The sequence below is a fragment of the Oncorhynchus nerka genome, linkage group LG21 (genome assembly GCF_034236695.1).
Source record: "Oncorhynchus nerka isolate Pitt River linkage group LG21, Oner_Uvic_2.0, whole genome shotgun sequence".
Lineage (NCBI taxonomy): Eukaryota > Metazoa > Chordata > Actinopteri > Salmoniformes > Salmonidae > Oncorhynchus > Oncorhynchus nerka.
In genome coordinates, this window is record NC_088416.1 from 18,658,108 (window position 1) to 18,679,533 (window position 21,426).

At 42.5% G+C, this 21,426-nt stretch overlaps 1 protein-coding gene across 1 annotated transcript in view; it reads right to left on the bottom strand.

Annotated features, from left to right (window-relative positions):
• Positions 1–158: 158 nt before the first annotated feature.
• The window catches only part of LOC115104022 (protein FAM171A2-like), a 79,752-nt gene continuing 58,484 nt past the window's right edge, over positions 159–21,426 (bottom strand). Inside the window, exons 4-8 of the mRNA XM_029625160.2 lie at positions 19,996–20,154; positions 19,271–19,450; positions 13,846–13,959; positions 5,151–5,277; positions 159–4,758 (exon numbers count right to left, since the gene is read on the bottom strand). Of these exons, the coding sequence (XP_029481020.1) occupies positions 3,099–4,758; positions 5,151–5,277; positions 13,846–13,959; positions 19,271–19,450; positions 19,996–20,154 (2,240 nt within the window). The 3' untranslated portion in view covers positions 159–3,098. The remainder of the gene's footprint in view (positions 4,759–5,150; positions 5,278–13,845; positions 13,960–19,270; positions 19,451–19,995; positions 20,155–21,426) is intronic.

Here is a 21,426-nt window from a genome sequence, read left to right on the forward strand (position 1 = left end):
TATAATTATATTTAATGAGAAATTATGACATTACCACGAAAAGATAGACTTATAAGCCTATTGCTTTTTGTACTTCAGAGCCAACTGAATGACATTAGGACAATAAATAAAGAGAACAACTATTGCCAACAACACAGTACAAATTCCAAGCATGCAGATTACTTGTTAAATTCTTTAATTATTGGATTGTATATTAACATCATTAATAACAAGCAATAAAAGTTAGCAAAGATTTGCCTCAGAAATATATATCTGAGAGGGAAAGTAGGTGGCGTCAGTTTACCATAACAGCACATCATCCCTCTGTTTGTTGCCTTGGAGACAACAACTGCCCTTGTATAAGCACTCAAACAGTAGTCCTATAGGAATTATGACTAGCCAGGCATTTACATATATAAAAAGAACGGTGTAAAAAAAGTCAACAAAAGAACCTTGCTCAAGTCATATTTATTCAGAACACAACACCGTTTAACTTCCACTGACCTGTGTTTCCAGCACTGACACCATTGTGTGGTAGGCTGTGATTTGTCAGAATTCACAGATGCTGCACTTGCTAATATGGGGAGTTACATCAGTGGCTTGCCCTGCACTGACAGAGGTGGAGAGACTTGACACACCTTCAAAGCTCTGACTGTCTTGTTTATAGACATCAAACACCAGTATTATCCTTGACCTCAGAACAATTTCTGATGACAAAAAAAAAAACGCTCATTGAATTGAACACACCACATAGACCACACAATTCAGTAGTGCCTCGTAGGGCCAATAGAACTATTAGTGTTCTTGTGCCAACCTCATCCCTTAAATGACAGGACGTTAACTTCATCCCCCCCAAAATAAACATAAAATCTCTGAAATAGTCTAAGGGGATTCCATATCAGAGCTGAGCTGGTTTATTCACAGAGACAGGTGGCTCAATTCTGCAAACTTAAGCATCAAACCATTTTGAAGGTGAGAGAAGAAAAACAAAACAAAACAGCACAAATGCTTATATGAGAGGAGGAACATGCATGTTTGTTGGGATCCTGAGAAACCACTTCACATAATAGTATCAACTCGGTAAATCAAAACATGGCAAGTAATCAAGCCTTAAAAAGAGACTTTCAAGGGTCATTCACATACATTTGAATGGAGAAATGGGGGAGAGAGAGAGAGAGAGAGAGAGTGAGAGCAGTGACAGTGTTGTTATCAATTAAAACATGTGGGTTTACAACATGGATTGTGACAATACAGGTTTGAAATCAAGAGGACCATTGCTGTGCATCTTAGGCAAGGTCCTAAACCTGATTTGCTTTATGCCGTGCTGTATATTAGTCCACAAGGCAACGTGATAGAACTTCAACTGGACTTTATGAACCTGATTAGCGAGTGCTTGGCTTGATTGCCTTCAAATGACCCCTGATCATGAAGGCTGAGTGCTGTTTGTTTAAATCAAAGTCGATTAGCTAACGATAGCTTGACATTGTGTATGACTCAATATCATAACCTGAAAATAATGAGCAAAACTTGTTACAGAGTATGTGTTAAACCCCCTGTTTAGCCAGTACAATGGTTGTTACTGCTGGGTTTACATACCGATGCCTTGAATCCAAGCCATTATTTTCTTATGCTAAATTGAAGGCACTTAAAAGACTAATTGCTTGCTGTGATTTGTTGGACATGAACATTTTTAGGTCTGAGAAAACCTGGATGGATTCCTGTCTTATTGATCTGAAGGCTAATAATTAGATGTTTTGAGAAGATGCGCCAGTGGAGATGACTGGCAATCCAATATAGCACAGTTTCTGGGAACATTAGGTCATTGTGATTTCCACTCAGTCAACTCAGTGTCTTTTCCTTTCACAACATCTTTTAAGTTTGCAATAATACCCAATTATTCTGTTTTTTTAAGCTTTTTACATGTCTGTATCATCCAATCCATGTCTGACTATAAATTGATATTGCAACAAAAGGTACAGACTTGTAATGCTAAGCTAACAACAATGTTCTGGCAAATGTTTCTGTGATACTCGTAACTTGTTTCCAGCTATGCTGCATAATGAACATTTCAAATCATTTTGTCAGGTAAATGCTTCCATTGGTGTTAATGTTACAAGTCAGCAGGTTAGCAAAGCAAGAAAAAAATATGACTGTAACATATTCTGTCAGTAAGGAAAATGACAACCAAAACGGTTGGCATTATTCTCCAGGCTTCAGTGATAGTAACGTGGAGGTGGTTTTCTGCCATTAAGGATGTTTTACAGTACAAAATGAAACAACAACATCATTGTAAACCCTGGGTTTTAGGACTTACTTATTAGGATTTCACAATCAAAACAGCAACCTTTTTTCCAATGTATAATACATCGATCTGTCTCCTCAATGACATTAAGTACCACTCAGTCATAAAAAGAAGGCCATCTGATCTGTAAAAAAAACAAGAGTAAAGAGTGAAACAAAAATACTAATTAATTCCACTATGTCCATCAGTTCTGGCCAGACGGTCTTGATTTTCCACAGGAATCAAATGTTTCTGTTTGGCCAGCTGACGTCTCCCAAAAGGTCTGTAAAAATTACTTGAGGTTAATGCTAAGGTAACAGGAAAATCTGATAGGTAACGTTTCCAAGGAATTCTACTAACAGCACAGTGGAGAAAAACATGGTTGAGCATTTCTCAAGAATCTCAGAATACCAACCAGTCAGAGGAACTTTCCCACACGTTCCTGTGGGCAAACAAACACCACCCACATGCTTAGGGATCATGATTTTGGAAATAAATACATCCGCAGCCGTGTGAAACTTCTAGAGATACGGATATAGCTACTGGTCTCAGTGACATTTTTAGAGATGCAGATATAGCTACTGAGCTCAGTGATGACTACAAGCAAAAGTGGGATTACAAAACACCTGGTCCTTTCACAATTCATGTGACAATTGTGTTTGTTTGATTTCCTTTCTCACTTCATAATCTCTTTCGCACACGTCTTTCTCTTTGTACTCCAAGACAGACCTCTCACATTATCTGCTCATCTTTCTTATTCCTGGCGTTCGTTGACACAGTGGTTCTTCTCCCCCTGTTCTCTTGTAGCTCAATGTTCCCTGAGAGCCCTAGGTCTACCTTACTTCCATACCATGAGGGGTCTCTCCTCGCGCTTCTGCCAGGGACTCTTCTTGTTCCCCTCCTCGTCTTTATCATCGGCATCCTCTCCATCCTCGGGGCTGGTGGCTGAGTCCCTGCGTGTCACCTCGCTGGTGGAGGTAGTGGTGGTACTGCTCCGGGCGCTGTTATCCCGGCTGCGGCCCTTCCGGGGGAACGTGCCACCGCGGGGGGTCGTCTCTGGGGCCTCGTCCAGCAGAGGTGCCAGAGAATTGTCCTCTGGAGAGTACATGGCAGTGTGGCTCTCGCTGCTGCTGCTGGGGGGGTCTGTGGTGTCGATGCAAGGGAGTTTAGTATAGGTCTTCCCTGCGTGACCCTTCCTCTCAGCCGCCGCTGCAGCCTCTTTTGCTTCCTTGGCCTTCCTCTCCTCCTTTCCCTTCCGCTGCTTTATGTTGGCTTCACGAGCGACGTCTACCCTGTTGTCATGATGACTCCCCGTGGCTCCTCCACCTCCCCCTCCTCCAGGGATGCTGAGAGATTCTCCCCCCAGCTCGATGTAGGAGTGACGAACCAGGGAATTGGAGCGACCATCCAGGGAGACGAACCAGGCCCGGGGATGCGGCTTCACCCCCAGCTCAAGAAGCTTCTTCTCCGTCAGCGCCTGCAGCTCTCCGTTCATCTGAGATATGGTGTTGTCATTGAACAGGACCGGGATGCGGACTGGAGCCGCGTTAGGGTCCGAGGCCCAGTTAGAGTGTCCCTCTGAGTCCTTCCTCTGCTGGCCTGGTTCTTCCCCATCCTCATCCTCCTGTTGATGATTCTGTTGTTGCTGGTTCTGTTGTTTCTGCTGCTGGTTCTGGTGTACCTGTCCCTGCTGCCTGGGAAGGGTCATGCTAACCTGTATTCCCTCCATGTCATGCTGCATCTGTTGCTGCCTCTCCAGGGCCTGCTCCACAGCCGACAGGTCCGACGACAGGCGCATGTAGTGGGCCGGGATGACCAGCGTGGGCACCACACTCCGGTACATGCTCTCCTTCATCTGATCCATGGAGTGGCAGAAAATGAGCTGGCCGGGCTGGGTGTTTAGAGAGTTGGGCCTGGCTAGGAGGTCCCCGGTCTGGGATGCTGAGTACTCTGGGGGCAGGCCAGAGTACTCCTGGTAGTGTCCAGCGAAGGGAGGCAGTAAAGGTGGTGGAGATGGTGGATCTGAGGAGTAACCCTGGTTGTCGTTGGCGTTGTGATTTTGGTGGTTGTGGCGATGTCGAGGATCATGGGTATTATCCTCCGCTGAGCTGAAGTTGCGGGTGTCGTTGCGGAGCAGCTGCTGAGGATCCAAGTTGTTAGTGTTAGTAGAGCGTGTTGTCACCTTCATGGGAAAACTCTCACCACCGCCACGCCTGGTGATATTGTCCGTGTTCACCTTGGAGTGTCGCCGGGCCTTTCCTGGGGGCGTGTGCCGGAACAAATCCTCCCTGGAGCTGTGAAGATCCCGGGTGGAGGACAGGTCTGATTTGAGGGTGTCTGGGTCACCCCTGGTGGAGGAAGCTGTATCGATGTGGTCTGAACTGATGAGGTTGATGTGGGACATGGAGGTGCATTGATCTCTCTTGGAACCGTCCAGGCCGGAGGAGACATGCATCTTGCCGTGACGGTACTGTTGCCGCGGTTTCAGACATCTCCGCCTTAAACAAAACATAACAGAGAAGGGTAAAGGGAGAATGCAACCAAACACACATTTTAACACCCTGTAAGACAGGAAATTAAACAACAAATAGAGTCCTGGAGTATCCCGGATTGGTTATTATAATTTTTTTTTACCCAGCCCAGTAATAACACCACTGATTCACCTAAGCACGTGCTTGACAGGGTTGGGGTCAATTCCATTTAAATACCAGTCAATTCAGAAAGTAGTTCCAAAATGTCCTTGTTGAAAAGCATTGAAGAGAATTGGCATTGGAATGACGTTTCGTTGAGTAGCTAGTTCAAAACTAACGCTGGGTTGGAACAAAAATGTGCTACACTGGGATTGACTACTCCAGGACCTGAGTTGAGACATGCTGAGCCTGATACCAACCTGCAGTAGTAGAGCAGCAGACAGAGCAGCACCAGAACCAGCAGAGCCATGGAGCCCAGGATGGTCAGGAGGAAGACGGTGTGGTAGGTGGTGATGTCTCGCAGGCCCGTGGGGTTTAAAGCTGAGCCTGCAACATAGGGGTACACTGTAAAACATTTCCTGTCATTTTTATAGTAAATTACTGGCAGCACATTAGCCTGTAGGTTACTGTAAATCTACAGTAAACTACAGGCTGCACACAAGCCAGTAAATTACTGTAGATTTCCAGGACCTTTACTGAAACACAAATTTACAAAATATTACTGTAACACCTGACTACAGCTACATGCTGTATTTCTCGAATTTACAGTGCATTACTGGAAGCATAGTAGTTAGTAAACTGTTGCACATTTACAGCGCAGGCTAGCGCCAACAAGTGAGTGCATTAACTAAGTTTGATTAAAAAAAACACATATCACAGTCATAGCAAATAAAACGTTTCTGTAACTGTTACTGAGAATGTTGTTGTAGTTAAGGATACATTGGTCTTCTATTTGTAACAAGATACCTTTTGATGTATCTTTGCCCACCTCTGGTTACTGCCAATATTACGTTACTGTAATATTCACAGTAATTTGCTACCAGATTCTTGTGAGTTACTGTAATATCAGTGCAACAGTACAATATTGTAAGAAAGTAAATGCTACTATAATCGTAAAATTGGTATTTTACTGTAATTACATGGGATTGGTGCAAGCAGGTTGGCTGCTAGGTGTGTGTATATTACAGCTTAATTTATGAATATTTTGTGTTTTATATCACTTGCACTTCTTGAGGCGTAAACAAAGGCTTCCAAACGGGCTGTGATTAAAGTATTGATGGGGATACTAAGCTTCTTGAAGTATTGAGGCTTTCCAGACAATTCTGTCAAAAACAGGTTCATTGTTCAAGGCTTTGATCAACACAGCGTACTAGTGGCACCTGCTGGTCCAAATAATTCAGAACAGCCAAATTATATAGACGACGTCTTCTACCAAAACAGGTGGTTGTTCGACAAAATGAAGTTTCGGACGTCATTGATCACGTGCTTCTGATAAAGAGATACAGGCACACTGCTTAGAAGTAAACTGCTTAGTGATTTCAACGCACGTATTGGAGCGTTGGTATCAAGCATAACATCGCTAGATTACAGGGCAAAACAGACTTGGCAAAACACTCAACAGTAAAGGTTTAAGACTTACTGCCGCTCTGACCTGTCCCTATACACATTCAATTGTTGGGGCACTACTACCATGTTCAATTGGTACAGCAGTCTTACAAACAGGTGCAAAAATATAGCTACTTACAAGGCATGCCTCGAAATATGTTAATGAGCCAAATATTCTTCCCCTCCCACAGCATTTTTCCACAGTGCACCATAATTTACAGAATGTTGCAGTAAATACATATTAAAATAGCAGAAGTTACAGAAACAGTGAATATGTAATTATATATTACAGCATACCAATGAATATTTGGTGTTTCATATCACTTGCAAAGGCCTTAACAAAGACTTCTAAAACTAGCAGTGACTACAGAGCAAAACCGATCAAAAGGATATAGCTAAACAATCAACCATTAAAGGTTTGAGACTTGCTGCCACTGATTTGTCCCTTACAAACATTAAATTGTTAGGGAACTAAATTATATATATGTATTATTATTTAACTAGGCAAGTCAGTTAAGAACAAATTCTTATTTACAATGACGGCCTACCGGGGAACAGTAGGTTAACTGCCTTGTTCAGGGGCAGAATGACTGATTTTTACTTTGTCAGCTCGGGGATTTGATCCGGCAACTGTCCCAATGCGCTAACCAACCCATGCTACCACATATCAGTTAAATTGGCACAGCACTCTCACTGACATTTGGAACAAATAGCCTCTTACAATGCACACTTCAAAATATGTTTATGACCCAGAAACAACAATAACACTAGAGTTCAAAAGGTGATTGGCAGTATGGTACTGTAACTATTTTTTTTTGCAGTAAATTTACAGCAATTTGTTACAGTGATAAATAAGATACTAAGACGGGCCACGTCTGCAACAGGACTTCCTACAAAAAGCTTTGTAAGATTGACCGACCACAACTCCTAGCTATACAGTTTCATCGCAAAAGTGCATAAACAAGTGTTCGTGACTCAATTTGTATCTCATATTGATATGGTCTTAAAACTTCTTAGGGCTGAAATCCCTTTAACGGGATTGATATGACAACAGCCAGTGAAAGTGCAGGGTGCCAAATTCAAAACAACAGAAATCTCATAATTAAAATTCCTCAAACATTTTTATTTATTTCACCTTTATTTAACCAGGTAGGCAAGTTGAGAACAAGTTCTCATTTACAATTGCGACCTGGCCAAGATAAAGCAAAGCAGTTCGACACATACAACAACACAGAGTTACACATGGAGTAAAACAAACATACAGTCAATAATACAGTAGAAAAATAAGTCTATATACAATGTGAGCAAATGAGGTGAGATAAGGGAGGTAAAGGCAAAAAAAGGCCATGGTGGCGAAGTAAATACAATATAGCAAGTAAAACACTGGAATGGTAGATTTGCAGTGGAAGAAAGTGCAAAGTAGAGATAGAAATAATGGGGTGCAAAGGAGCAAAATCAATAAATAAATACAGTAGGGGGAGAGGTAGTTGTTTGGGCTAAATTATAGATGGTCTATGTACAGGTGCAGTAATCTGTGAGCTGCTCTGACAGCTGGTGCTTAAAGCTAGTGAGGGAGATAAGTGTTTCCAGTTTCAGAGATTTTTGTAGTTCGTTCCAGTCATTGGCAGCAGAGAACTGGAGAGGCGGCCAAAGGAAGAATTGGTTTTGGGGGTGACCAGAGAGATATACCTGCTGGAGCACGTGCTACAGGTGGGTGCAAGTATCTTAGACCATTTTAAAGGTAATCTTGTTGTTAATCCCACCACAGTGTCCGATTTCAAATAGGCTTTACAGCGAAAGCACCACAAGCGATTATGTTAGGTCAGAGCCAAGCCACAGAAAAACACAGCCATTTTTCCAGCCAAAGAGTCGCAAAAGCAGGAAGAGATTAAATTAATCACTAATCTTTGATGATCTTCATCAGATGACACTCATAGGACTTCATGTTACATAATACATGTATGTTTTGTTTGAAAAAGTTCATATTTATATCAAAAATCTCAGGAGACATTGGGAACGTTATGTTCAGTAGTTCCAAAAACATCCAGTGATTTTACAGAGAGCCACATCAATTTACAGAAATACTCATTATAAATGTTGATGAAAATACAAGTGTTATACATGGAACTTTAGATACACTTCTTCTTAATGCAACCGCTGTGTCAGATTTCAAAAAAGCTTTATGGAAAAAGCAAACCATGCAATAATCTGAGTACGGCGCTCAGAGAACAAATACATATATCCGCCATGTTGGAGTCAACAGAAGTCAGAAATAACATAATAAATATTCACTTACCTTTGATGATCTTCATCAAAATGCACTCCCAGGAATCCCAGTTCCACAATAAATGTTAGTTCCGTGACAGTCCGTAGAAACTTGTCAAACGATGTATGGAATCAATCTTTAGGATGTTTTTAACATAAATCTTCAATAATATTCCAACCGGAGAATTCCAACGGGAGATACCTCTCATGTGAAATGCGCGTTACCAGCGAGTGACTGCTGGCAGACTCATTCCTCTCTCATTCAGCCCCCCGTCATAGTAGAAGCCTCAAACAAGTTTCTAAAGACGGTTGACATCAAGTGGAAGCCTTTAGGAAGTACAACATGACCAATATCCCACTGTGTATTCGATAGGGGCTGAGATAAAAAACTACAAACCTCAGATTTCCCACTTCCTGGTTGGATTTGTTCTCAGGTTTTTGCCTGCTATATGAGTTCTGTTATACTCACAGACATCATTCAAACAGTTTTAGAAACTTCAGAGTGTTTCCCATCCAAATATACTAATAATATGCATATATTAAAAACTGCGACTGAGGAGCAGGCAGTTTACTCTGGGCACCTTATTCATCCAAGCTACTCAATACTGCCCCCCAGCCATAAAAGACAGGGATCGTCAACTAGATTCAGCTGCGGGCTGTTTTTTATTTATTGAGCGGATGGTCAGGGGGCTGTAACATATTAGAAATAATCAGTAGACTGCAAATTGACCTCAAAAAGTTCAAACAGATATCATATTTGACTAAGGCATAATAATGTGAAACCTTGCTGACAAATGTATACAATCACATATCTTGCTCTATTATCTGTGGGAATACTTTGGAACAGATTCTCAAAATGAAAAAGTTATTTATTTTTGCTCAGAAAACATTTTCATGTTATTGTTCTTCACCCAGTGTTCGCGGGTCTGTTGGACCCACACCATTATTGGGTTTTTAAAACAATAAAGCCATAACAATCTACATCAAAATATTTCATACTTACATGTTGACTTATATCAATTGCAAGCACTATAGACAGCATACATGGTTAATATTTGCCACTTACCTCTGCTAGATCACATTTATCAATAAAAGCTCTGCTTTGCAAACAAAAATCAATTATAATCAAGAAATGGGTGGAATACATCATGTTAATCTTTAACAAATGATAAAACAAGGTTTTCATCACTATTGATGTTTATTGCTTTGAAATGAACAAATTGAAAGCACACATTTTACGGAAATGATAAATGATCCCCATTGAACACAAATTAAGGCACACCACATGAGGGACAGAGTTTTACTGTGTGTGTGTGTGTGTTGCAAATGTATTTCTTGGACTTCATGCATTTGTACTGTGTCTTCTTGTCCTTCTTGGGTCCACACATATCGCAGCGCTTCTTCTTGTGTGCTTCCCTCTCTGCAAAAATGATTTCTAAGGCCTTTTGTGCAGAGATTATTTTTGCCATACTGATTGATTGTGGTAAGGAGCCACATGTGCAAAATTATTTATTTGTTGTGTCCCTCCCCCAATTTGCACCTGGCTGTGATAAGAGTGTGGGAAAATACAGATTTCTTTACAATGTATCGAAATAATGTATTGTAATAACATTGTGCAGGTTCCCAGAATATTTCACACACTACAAAGAGTAAGGAGTGCAAGAAAAGTGGGACACAGGCAGACAGGTTTTTGGTGCTATGTTGAAACAGCAGGCCCAGGGAGGAGGAAGACAAAGTGAAGGCACACAGCAAATCTTATGTTGAATTTGTACTTCTTTTCGAACACCACACAAGGGTTAAGGGAACCAAGATGACAGTGGGGCTATAGAACAAATGTCAGACTGATGCAGTCCCGAGTCTGGGATGGCCAAAAATGACAAAATACAATTACAAAACACCATAAAAATCAAAGTATCAAAATCAATTATGAAATACTCGTATTTTGTCATCTATTTCATTAAAATATTATGCATATTATGTATATAATATGATGTATTTTAAAATAAGAAATGGAATTTGGAAGTAGCTGGCCCGAACAGCAACAACATTCTCAGTAACGGTTACAGAAACGTCTTACTTGCTATGACTGTGATATGTTGTTGTTCATCTACCTCAGTTGAATGCATTGACTGTAAGTCACTCCGGATAAGAGTGTCTGCTAAATGACCAAAATGTATATGTGATCATAGTATAATGAAATGCAAAGCACACTGGGTATTATTATTGGCCTTGTTTCGGGACGGAGTTTATTAGAATAACGCTCAGCATGCTTCGCATGTCATTTTTACATGTACATTTATATTTAGTTCATTTAGCACACATATGTCAGAGTCAAGGCCCGCGGGCCACATCCGGCCCGCAAGAAGGTTTTTTACGGCCCCTGGGATGATCTTGATTTATTATTAGAACCGGCCCGCAGCAAGCCGGCAGCCCGCAGATCTTTTACACGCACCAATACTACATTTCCCACAATGCAAAGGTGACGCACCGAGCAGTAGGCTGCTTCATTTCAATATTTATTGGCACAGCAGTCGTCAGCATCACAGTAAAATTAACTTTCAGATACCCATCAAAAATGGCAAAACGGAAGGTGGATACTGAGAACCGGGGTTTCAAACAAGGTGGGAGTCGGAGTATATGTTCACGAAGGTAGCTGGAAAACCTGTGTGTCTTCTGTGTGGAGAAAGTGTGGCGGTACTGAAAGAGTATAATCTGAGACGACATTATGAAACGAAACACGCGGACAAAAACAAGAATATGGACATGGAACAAAGGCTACAAAAGGCAGAGGAATTAAAACGAGGCCTCAAATCTCGACAGGCTCTGTTCAAAAAAGCCAAATCACAAGGCCAGGCTGCTGTCAAGGCCAGTTTTATTTTGGCAGAAGAGATCGCTAAATCAGCCCGGCCATTTACGGAGGGGATTTCATCAAAAACTGCATGATTAAAGTTTGTGACGAAGTTTGCCCAGAAAAAGGCAACTCTTTTAAATGTGAGTCTGAGCAGAAACACCATTGCCGAGAGAGTAGACCAGTTGTCCATCAATCTAAAAGAGCAGCTTGTGAAAAAGGAAAAGATTTTATTGCATATTCCTTGGCTGTGGATGAGAGCACCGACATTTCTGACATTGCCCAGTTGTCAATTTTCATCCGCGGAGTGGACTCCAACCTAAGCGTGACAGAGGAGTTTTTGGCTTTACGTCCTATGCATGGCACAACTACGGGGCATGATTTGTATGAAGAGGTGTCAAGATGTGTAAATGAGATGGAGCTGCCTTGGGAAAAACTCGTGGGTTTGACAACCGACGGAGCACCTGCGATGTGTGGACACAGGAGCGGACTGGTGGCGAAGATACGGGAAAAGATGCAAGAGGAAAACGCGACAGGTGAGCTGACAGCTTATCATTGTATCATACACCAGGAAGCGTTGTGCGGTAAAGCCTTGAAAATGGAGCATGTAATGAGCATCATCACGCGCACAGTTAACTTTATCAGAGCCAAAGGTTTGAATCACCGCCAGTTCAAGGCATTTCTGACGGAGTTAGAAACGGAGCATGGTGATTTGCCTTATCACACAGAGGTGCGATGGCTAAGCCAGGGAAAGGTGCTTCAAAGATGTTTCGAGCTTCGTGAGGAGATTTGTCTGTTCTTGGACAGCAAAGGGAAAGACACAACACAACTCCGAGACGAAATGTTTCTGTGTGAAATGGCTTTTCTGTGTGACATTACGAGTCATCTGAATGCAATAAACTTGCAGCTGCAGGGTCGGGATCGTGTCATCTCTGATATGTACAGTACAGTGAAGGCATTTAAAACCAAACTGACTCTGTGGGAGACGCAGATGCGGAAAGAAAATTTGAGCCACTTTCCCAGCTGCCAGACCATGAAAGAGAAGCTCTCTACCAGTGCGTTCCCGAGCACACAGTTGGCTGATAAAATAGGTATGCTTGCCGCTGACTTTCGACGCCGATTTGCTGACTTTGAAGCACAAAAAGCAGGTTGGAACTGCTCGGTAACCCATTTGCTGTTGACGTGGAAAGCTCACCACCAAACCTCCAAATGGAGTTGATTGACCTCCAATGCAATGATGCACTGAGGGCAAAATATGCGGCAGTGGGTGCTGCGGAGTTCGCCCGTTTCCTCCCGGCACAATGCCCCAGCTGCGCATCCAGGCTGCTCAAACGTTGTCTATGTTTGGCAGCACATACCTGTGTGAACAACTGTTTTCTTTGATGAACCTGAACAAAACATCACATAGAAGTCGACTTACTGCTGAACACCTCCACTCAATTCTGAGGATTTCTTCAGCTCAGAGCCTTACCCCGAACATTGATGAACTTGTGGAAAAGATGGGACACCACCAAGTATCACCCTCAACCTCAAACAAGTGAACATTACTGTGCAATCACATATTTAGAGTTTTTACTCAGTTCAAGTTTAAAAGTTAAAATTTAATATTTGTTTTCACTGCATGTTACTTCTCCTTAAACAAAGTGTTGTTTTTGATTAATAGATTTTTGCACTTTATTTTTTTGTATTTCAATCCAATTATATTTTAAAAATATTTCAGTTGAGTGGATGATAGAAAATTGCTATTATTGTTTTTTCTTTGAAGTAAATTTAGCCCACTTTTGCTAAAATAGAAAATATAGTCTACTGATGGTGCCTTGAATACCGGTTTCTTTCATTTAATGTTCATGTTATGGGGATATTTATATAAAGGAAATTTGTCTTTTGTGTCTGTTGAAAATTAAAGATTACTGACAGAGCCATAAGAAAATATTGCTTTATTTATCTGATCATATTGTAATATATTTGTTAGGTTTTCAGTAGGTTCAATTAGGTTCACTAGACTATATGCGTCATTTAAAATTTTTTCAATGAACATTCGAACAGTCCGGCCCTCGTCTTGTAGCTGATTTTTTTATTTGGCCCTCCGTCCATTTGACTTTGACACCCCTGATTTAGCAGATGCTCTTATCACACTTACAGTGCCATCAGACTTCCGATACCAATGTAGGGCGAAAGGGAGCCACAGAATTGTGAACAGCTATTACAAAATGGTATAGAAAAGTATTTTTGAAAATAGAAATTACAGCTCTCGAAAGTATCTTGTTACAAAATATATTGGGGGTCTAATTCATCCCAGTGTAATACAAATGTCAAAATACTCAGAAGTCATTTAAATACATATTTCAAATACATGTAACGGAAATACTGCCCATCTCTGGACATAGTTACCGTACCTGTGGTTGAGGGAAAGGCAGCCAGCCAGTATCCTAGCTGGTTGGCCACAAAACTCCATGTCAGCTGTGCTCCTCCTTTCTTGATGTATCCGGTTCCTTTCCTAACCCAGAGTCCTGTTGAAGTACAAGTCAACATGAGTACAGAATTAGTTAGAGGAGAGTTATAATTACAGTAAACACTGTATGTCAACTTCCTTAACAATTTCAGAGATGTGTGTGTAGATGTCCCTTAAGATCCTTATCAATCCAAAATATATTTTTAAAAACTGTATAGTGATTTCCAACCTATTTTTTTGCCTATGTTTTGCCAATGCTTGCTCATAATCCCTGTACACAGTCATTTCATGGATAATCAGTATATTATTTTTAATCCCGGAGTGAGCAGATGGAAGAGCTCCATAGTTACTGTACTGAACGTGTGCTGTGAATCTATTGCTCTACGTGATAAGGCCAGGCGGTGTTATGCATTCATATCCAGTGATGTCTAGCTTGTCGGGATAGAACACACACATGATGAGCGAATAACGTGATTCGGGGAAGGGAGACATCTTTGAGTCCAGGCAGATGCTTTTCCGACCCGAACCACAATAATGAAAGAGGAGCAATAAAAAAATAACGAAAAAAAGAAGAGAACGAAAAATGACAAAACAAATAAAAACTTGGCCACAAAAAAAAAGAAACAAAAAAAATACATTTCCCATGATGCCAGGTGCCCTGAGGAGAGGGTCAGGATTCGGTAGCGTAATGTGTTTTGACAGGGTGACCTCGGCCCACAGTACACCCTTCTACATCATCCTCCATCTCCTAAAATAGTTTTCATTTCTGTCATTCTCGTTAGCATTTTCAGTTTGCAGAAAACATAAACACAGAGGCAGGTTCTGATTAGGCCTACATGTGTCCTGAATGATTTTAACACAATGTCGGAGAGAATGGAAACAGTGGCCTAAAATAAAAAATGTCAAGCTTACAGTAAGATATAGCTTATGATTAATAACATATTTGAAAAAATAAACATAACAATTCCTTTCAATTCGAATAAGCAATATAACTGTTACTTTAAATAGCTATTAGATCAATATCATCTGTTTCCCTTAGACTACATACATTTGTTGGACCCCTCTTTTAGTGCTAATACCCCAGGGCAAGGGAAGTCTGTGAATATACTGGCTTTTGTCATCATAGCAGCAATACAACCAGGGCCTGCATTAATCAAACGTGCTTATCTAGGATCAGGTCATCTTATTCATTATGATCTAAAAGTCCAAACTGATCCTAAATCTCGGCACTTCCACTGACACTTTGTGAATACAGGCCCAGGCATGAAAATCCATTAGGGCTCTATTTATTAGTCATGTCTGACATCTCTACTGCCCATTGGCTACAGCTATTATTAGATGATCTGGCATCCACAACCTCAAACATTGAACCACCTGAGAAGTCAACCTAGGACTTCTAGGCTACACTTTGAGTCAAGCTCTAATTAACACATCCTAAGTGGTGTGAATATAAACACACTTGGCTAAAATGGTATAGTCAAAAATCCTCTAAACTAGGGGTAGAAGGGAGGTGAGAGTGAATTGAAGTGTGATGTGTGTCATGCCAGGTCACTGATCTAGGAAGTGCCCGACCATGGATGTAGTGTTACATGTCGACCACTAGGGGTCAGCATGCACACAGACGAACAGTAGCAGGGGCTTTTGTTAATCTCCTCATCATAAGGCAGGGGGATTTCCAAACCACCCCCACACTATCCCCTGAAAGAGTATGCGCATTATACAGACCCTGCTTGTCTTTCTGCCGAGTCCATGTGTGTGTGTGTGTCATCCGTCTCCAAAACAAACACAGACTCATATCCTTTCCTCTGTCACAGCTGAGTCAGGAGAGATAATGGAGCCTCTGATCAAGAGTCTCCTGGGCTATACGGAACAAGAAACATTCCTTTCTCTTTTAAAGATGCCTTGAAGGAGGAGGATGGGAGGAGATCACATAGGAGGGGTCATCAAGGACAGAGAGACTGAAAGAGGGAGTGTTCCTCTTGACTGACGAAAGGGGTCATGTTCAACTTTGATTCAACTTTTTGGACTCATCATCACACTGTTCTCTTGTACTCATTTGTCATGCAAATGGTTATGCAGACTATATGCACACCCACATATGCACAAACTTGTGATTCAGTCCAAAACAAATCAATTTCTCTCTTCAGTGGCAATATCCACCCACGCTCCATATTTCCTCTCAGTGGCAATCCTGACTGACAGTCAGCAGCCTTGTATTACAGCCCACTTAGCTCTCCCTTGATAGTCCTGTCATAGTGCCACAGCGTTCCACAGTGTTCCACAGCACCCACCAATTAAAGGCTTCCGCTGCAGCACCTGATTCTATTTGCTAGAGTGTTCCGAGTGCTCCTGGCAGGTGTCCCCAACCTCCCCAAACATCTACAAAACTCATGGTGGATTTAAAGTCTTGCAAGTGTAACCTGGCACGCTGGAGGAGTGGAGTGTGTGTGTGTGAGAGAGAGAGAGAGAGCGAGAGCGAGAGAGCGAGAGAGAGAGAGAGAGAGAAAGAAAGAAGAATCTGGTGTCAAAGCTGACTCTGGAAGAGAGGCCCGTGCATCCAGACTTACAGTAACTCGTAAATCTAGAGGAGCCCCTGGGGATACTAGACTCGAGGCCCATTTTTCTACTCAACACTGATCTTAAGCTGCACAGGAGTATATTTCATTGCTCCGTGTGGGATTCTACATATCTAGTACTTGTTGACATTGGGTGAACCTGCGATGTTACTTGATTTGTTTTGAGTAGAAACTTCCAGGTTTACTGCTTCTGCATAGGTCGGGGAAAAGAAAAAGGTTACTTTGTTGGACGTAAGTTAAACCACGATGGATACAAAAAATGATTTATGCCTAAATGCTGTCACCCAGAAGTTAACCAGCCTTTATGTATACAATATATACTGAAACAAGTACAATATACACTGTACTTGCTGCAGTACTACATGAGGGTCAGTGTGGGGCATTCTTCCCTCTTAAGCAAATAAAAACCCACACCCCCAGAGCTCTCTCACTGTGTGTGTGTGTGTGTGTGTGTGTGTGTGTGTGTGTGTGTGTGCGTGCGTGGTGGGATTAGAGGCGAAACATTTAGAGATGACACAGTTAACAACACATCCACCATGGTGTCCACATTATAATCAGTAAGCTTCTCACCACCTGGCTGACTGTTCATTCTTTACTGCAGATAATGAGATGTGAGCTCTGCGCTGGCTGAGCCTCCCACTTAGTGGACGGTTGAATAAAAACCCACAGAGTTAAATAATGCATGAACCTAACGCTGCAACGCTCTGTTTGACTAATCCGTTTGCTTAAATCCTGTGCTCTATTGTAAAGATTTGATTTTACTCTCAGCTACTGTACAGAGTAAAACATTTTCATACATTGAATTTTTAGCAAACTGCTAAATTCAACACCCACGAAAACCCGCAATATAAGCCATGTAGTGGAGCGAGAGAGTGAGAAATGTTTTTTTTTTTTCGTGGGGGGTGCCTAGTCAATTGGCAGTAACCTATTTTGGCTCAATACTGAATGTTAGGGTCAGCACTTAGTACAGAGAGTCACAAACATTAATCCTCACATCATCTAAGCCATCCTAACATGAGGTGAGCAATAGCGTACAGCTAACTCCAACAGACAAGCTCATCACACTATTCAAAATCTCAGCGTCCACGACAGCTTTGTTGTCCCCTTTCTCCTGTACTCAAAAACACTGACCCTCCACATCCTCTCCTCCTCCCCTCCTCCCATCCATCCATCTGTGTCTCTGTTTGCATCTCATAACATGTTACCGTGGCAACATGAGGCCAGAGAGGCGGGGAACATTGCCTCCTCTGTCCCAGGGTTCCTAGAGCTACATAACAGGACTAATCACATCATCAGGCTTCAGGACAACAACACTCTACAGCTGCAGTTTTACACAAGGTGTTAAAAAGGGGTGTTTACACAAAGTCTGTTTTTCATGTTTTCTGCACATTGAACCCACCACTACGGTATCCGAATGACACACCCATCTTTTGTGCATTGGGATCCACCGATCAATACATGTCCATGAGTTCTAAATGCGATAGTTCCCGAGTTGCGCACGCATATTGCTCTCCGTATTTGAGATACCACCGCGGAAGGATGCTGGGAATCCAAATAGAGCCTGCCAGATAGGTGCTTCATCATCTACCCTTGGGAAGACATAACCAGACCGGTTGGCTATTACTTTTTATTCATTAGGCTTGCTCTTCTCAGTTCCTTGTGCACTGTACCATCCTTGAAATCCCACTTCAAGAAGTTGAGGTTATCGTGGAGATCTGTAGAAATAGGCTTGGGGCTGCGTTAATACTTCCTATGAATACCCTCTTCATAATGCATTATAAACACATTTAGAACGCCTGAGCTATGAATCATGCATACTGATGCACAACACGGGCACTAATAACTGCTCATAAACTTCTATGACTAAATACATAATGCGTTATGAAGAGGGTATTCATAGGAAGCGTTTTACCAGGGCTTCTTCAGCATAGTTATGGTATTGTGAATCTCGGTAGGGAAATGCCAGGCATGTCAATGAGATCTGTAGTGATCTGCATGTCCCAGTTCAGACACACTGGAATGATAGTTACCATGGGAGGTCCGGAACGTTTGTCAAGACAAGAAACAACCCTGGCCTGGCGTTTTTAGGCATCGGTTCCATAAAGCAAGGGAAAGTGAATGTATGAGAGAGAGTGAGAGAAGGAAAGAGAGAGAGGCAGAGAGAGAGAGAGAGAGAAAGAAAGAGAGAGAGAGGGAGGCAGAGCAAGAGAGAGGCAAAGAGAGTGTGTATGTGAGAGAAAGAGAGCGAGAGAGAGAGTGAGAGGGGGAGACAGAATGACAGAGAACAAGAGAGAAAGAGAGGGAGAGTGTGTGTGTGTGTGTGTGAGAGAGAGACAGAAATAAATGTTTGAGAGAGAGAGAAAGAGAGAGAGAGAGAGAAAGAGAGAGATGGAGAGAGTTGTGTGGCTCCCTCCCTGTGAAAGCATGCACAGCAGTTGTATAACAGTTCTGTCAGCCAAGTGAGCTGCAATATTCCAGACACCGAGGAGCAGCGAGGAGGAAGATTAACCCCATGTGAGTCTGGATCAGCTAGCCTGGGTATACCACATTGAACTGAGGAAAACACTGCTGAGCACAGTGTTCAGGCTGGTTGAACCAGGCTAGCTGTGACCAGCTGGGAGTCCAGGCAGCCATAGTTAGAGCAGATGGACTGGAGGTTCCTCTTATTTCCTCTTAACCATTTTCAACTGACAGCACTCAAGAGTCGGCACTCTATCAAACAGATTGATGACACTTGTACATGGAGGGCTCTCAGTATTTGGTCAGCTATGATGGTGGGCGTTTCCCCCTTACCTGTCTTGTCGTCGAACCTCCACACGGGGACACTGGTGGCTGTCTGCAGGGGTGTGTCTAAGGGCAGGGGGATGCAGATATGGACGGGGTCCCACACCTGAATACCGGTTCCGTTACGACTGAAGAGCTGGGCATTGACCGCCGCCACCGGCGTCAGCTCCACCCAGCTACTATTAGCCCCTGGGGAGAGACAGCACAAAGGTCTTTAGACCACCGACCAGTGTGGTGTACAACCCAACAGTAGAAAATCCCCAAACAAGGCTCGCTACCATGCTAATGCTACCATCATCGTGCAAACATCACAATGTTCATCATCATCGTCATGGTTGACCTGGTTCCCACTAGGTCAGAAGAGTCTTTCCAGCAGACACTATTCATCGGCTTCTCATCATTCATGACACATTCAGACATAAGACTATGTAATCAAACTTTCCCCCTGGTTTCCTGCCATCACTTCTCATCATTTGGGACTTTTTGACAGAAATCTATTTCGGTCAAAATCTCTGGATTTTCCACTTGAGCAATTCTACTTTTTTCAGCCAGTCTTTTACCCATGTACTTTCCCTTCATCCTTTCTTCTCTTCCTATCTCATCTCCTGTTTCCCTCCTACCCTCTCCTTTTCAACCCTCGCTGTTCGCCTCCCTCCTTCTCTCTCCCCGCCTCCCTCTGTCCGCCCTCTCTTCTCCCTCCTCTCCCTCCCTCCCTCCCTCCCTCCATGTCTCACCTGTGGCATTGCTCTCCAGGCCCAGTGGGTAGGGGAAACCGCCTATCTCATACTGACTCTGTGCGGAGGTCAGCACAGCAGAGAGCTCTGGGTTGGTAGAGTTGAGGGCCAGAGACACTGCTTTCCTCTGGAGCTGTATCCAAGGCTGGTTTTTGACACCTGGAGGGGGAAGGGGTGAGAGAGGGAAAAGTGGGGGAAGGAGGGGAAAGAAAGAGGGAGTCTGTGAGATTGGGGGTGCAACTGAAGATGAAGCATAAAGGTTACAGCATTGCCGTGGCAATCATATGGCCTATGAAAGTTGATCACCCAAAGTGAAGAGCTGAAGACAGTACTGTTCATAATCCTAGTAATAATAGAATACAAATATTTCCTCCCCACAAATCAGCTTAAGACAGACACCAAATCATTTATCTCTAATTTATTCAGATTATACAGAAACAATCACGGGATCAACCCAACCCTCAAATTGAAATGACAACCAATCTCACATACAGTACAGTAGAAGCATCCAGGAATAGTGGCAGCTAGCAGGATTTGCTGGTCTATAGTAAGACAACAGAGACTAACCCTGCAGGTTGGACAACGGTCCCCTAGTCTCCCTGCCTGTCAAACTATAATCCCATTCTCCCTGTTTGATTTGGCTTGCCACAAAGGAAAAAAGGGGCCTAAAAATACACTGGCACCTCGTAACGGTGCCACATGTCTGACATGATTAGTATTTGGTGAGCAATGGGGCCTGATCTGTGCAGACAGTCAGGCAAGCGTGTCCATGCAGCGGGTCTATATACTATACTGAACACCCCAGGCCGGCTGTATTGTAGCATCCATCTCTATCTCATCTCTCTTTCTCTAATGAACTGTGTGTATCCATTCCATTCCTGTGCTCATTCCATTCCACCTCATCGCTCCATTCCACCTCATCGCTAGAGTAGCTTGTTGCCACTTCTTTTCTCAGGTTCTCTTTGTCAATCTCAGTGAAACATGTGACACTTTCCCTGTCCCTGAATTGGACATTACATCTCTCACTTATCTTTTTTCTACTCTCATTACGGGTTCACAGCATAGTTGTTGTTGTTGACATTGTCAAATAACTCAAGCATAGATTGGTCACTATTTTTCTAATTTGGCACACAGAAACTAGATGCCATAAGTAACTTGGTCAAAAAGAATGCCACCGATTGCTATAAGCGGTCTCACTTAAACCCTCATATCTAAAGACTTGAAACTTTGTATGTAGGTGTCTTTCCTCATCCTGAACAAATTTGCCTCAAAGACCCATTAGGTCTGTCAGGATGGATTTTCCTCCATCTTGGAACTCCTTCTCATGAAGCATAAGTCCAAATAACACAACATTTGGTATGTAGGCCCATGGAACATCTCTTTACTTAATTTGAGAAAAGCTTGGTTAAGATATGGCTGAGTTATTGAAAA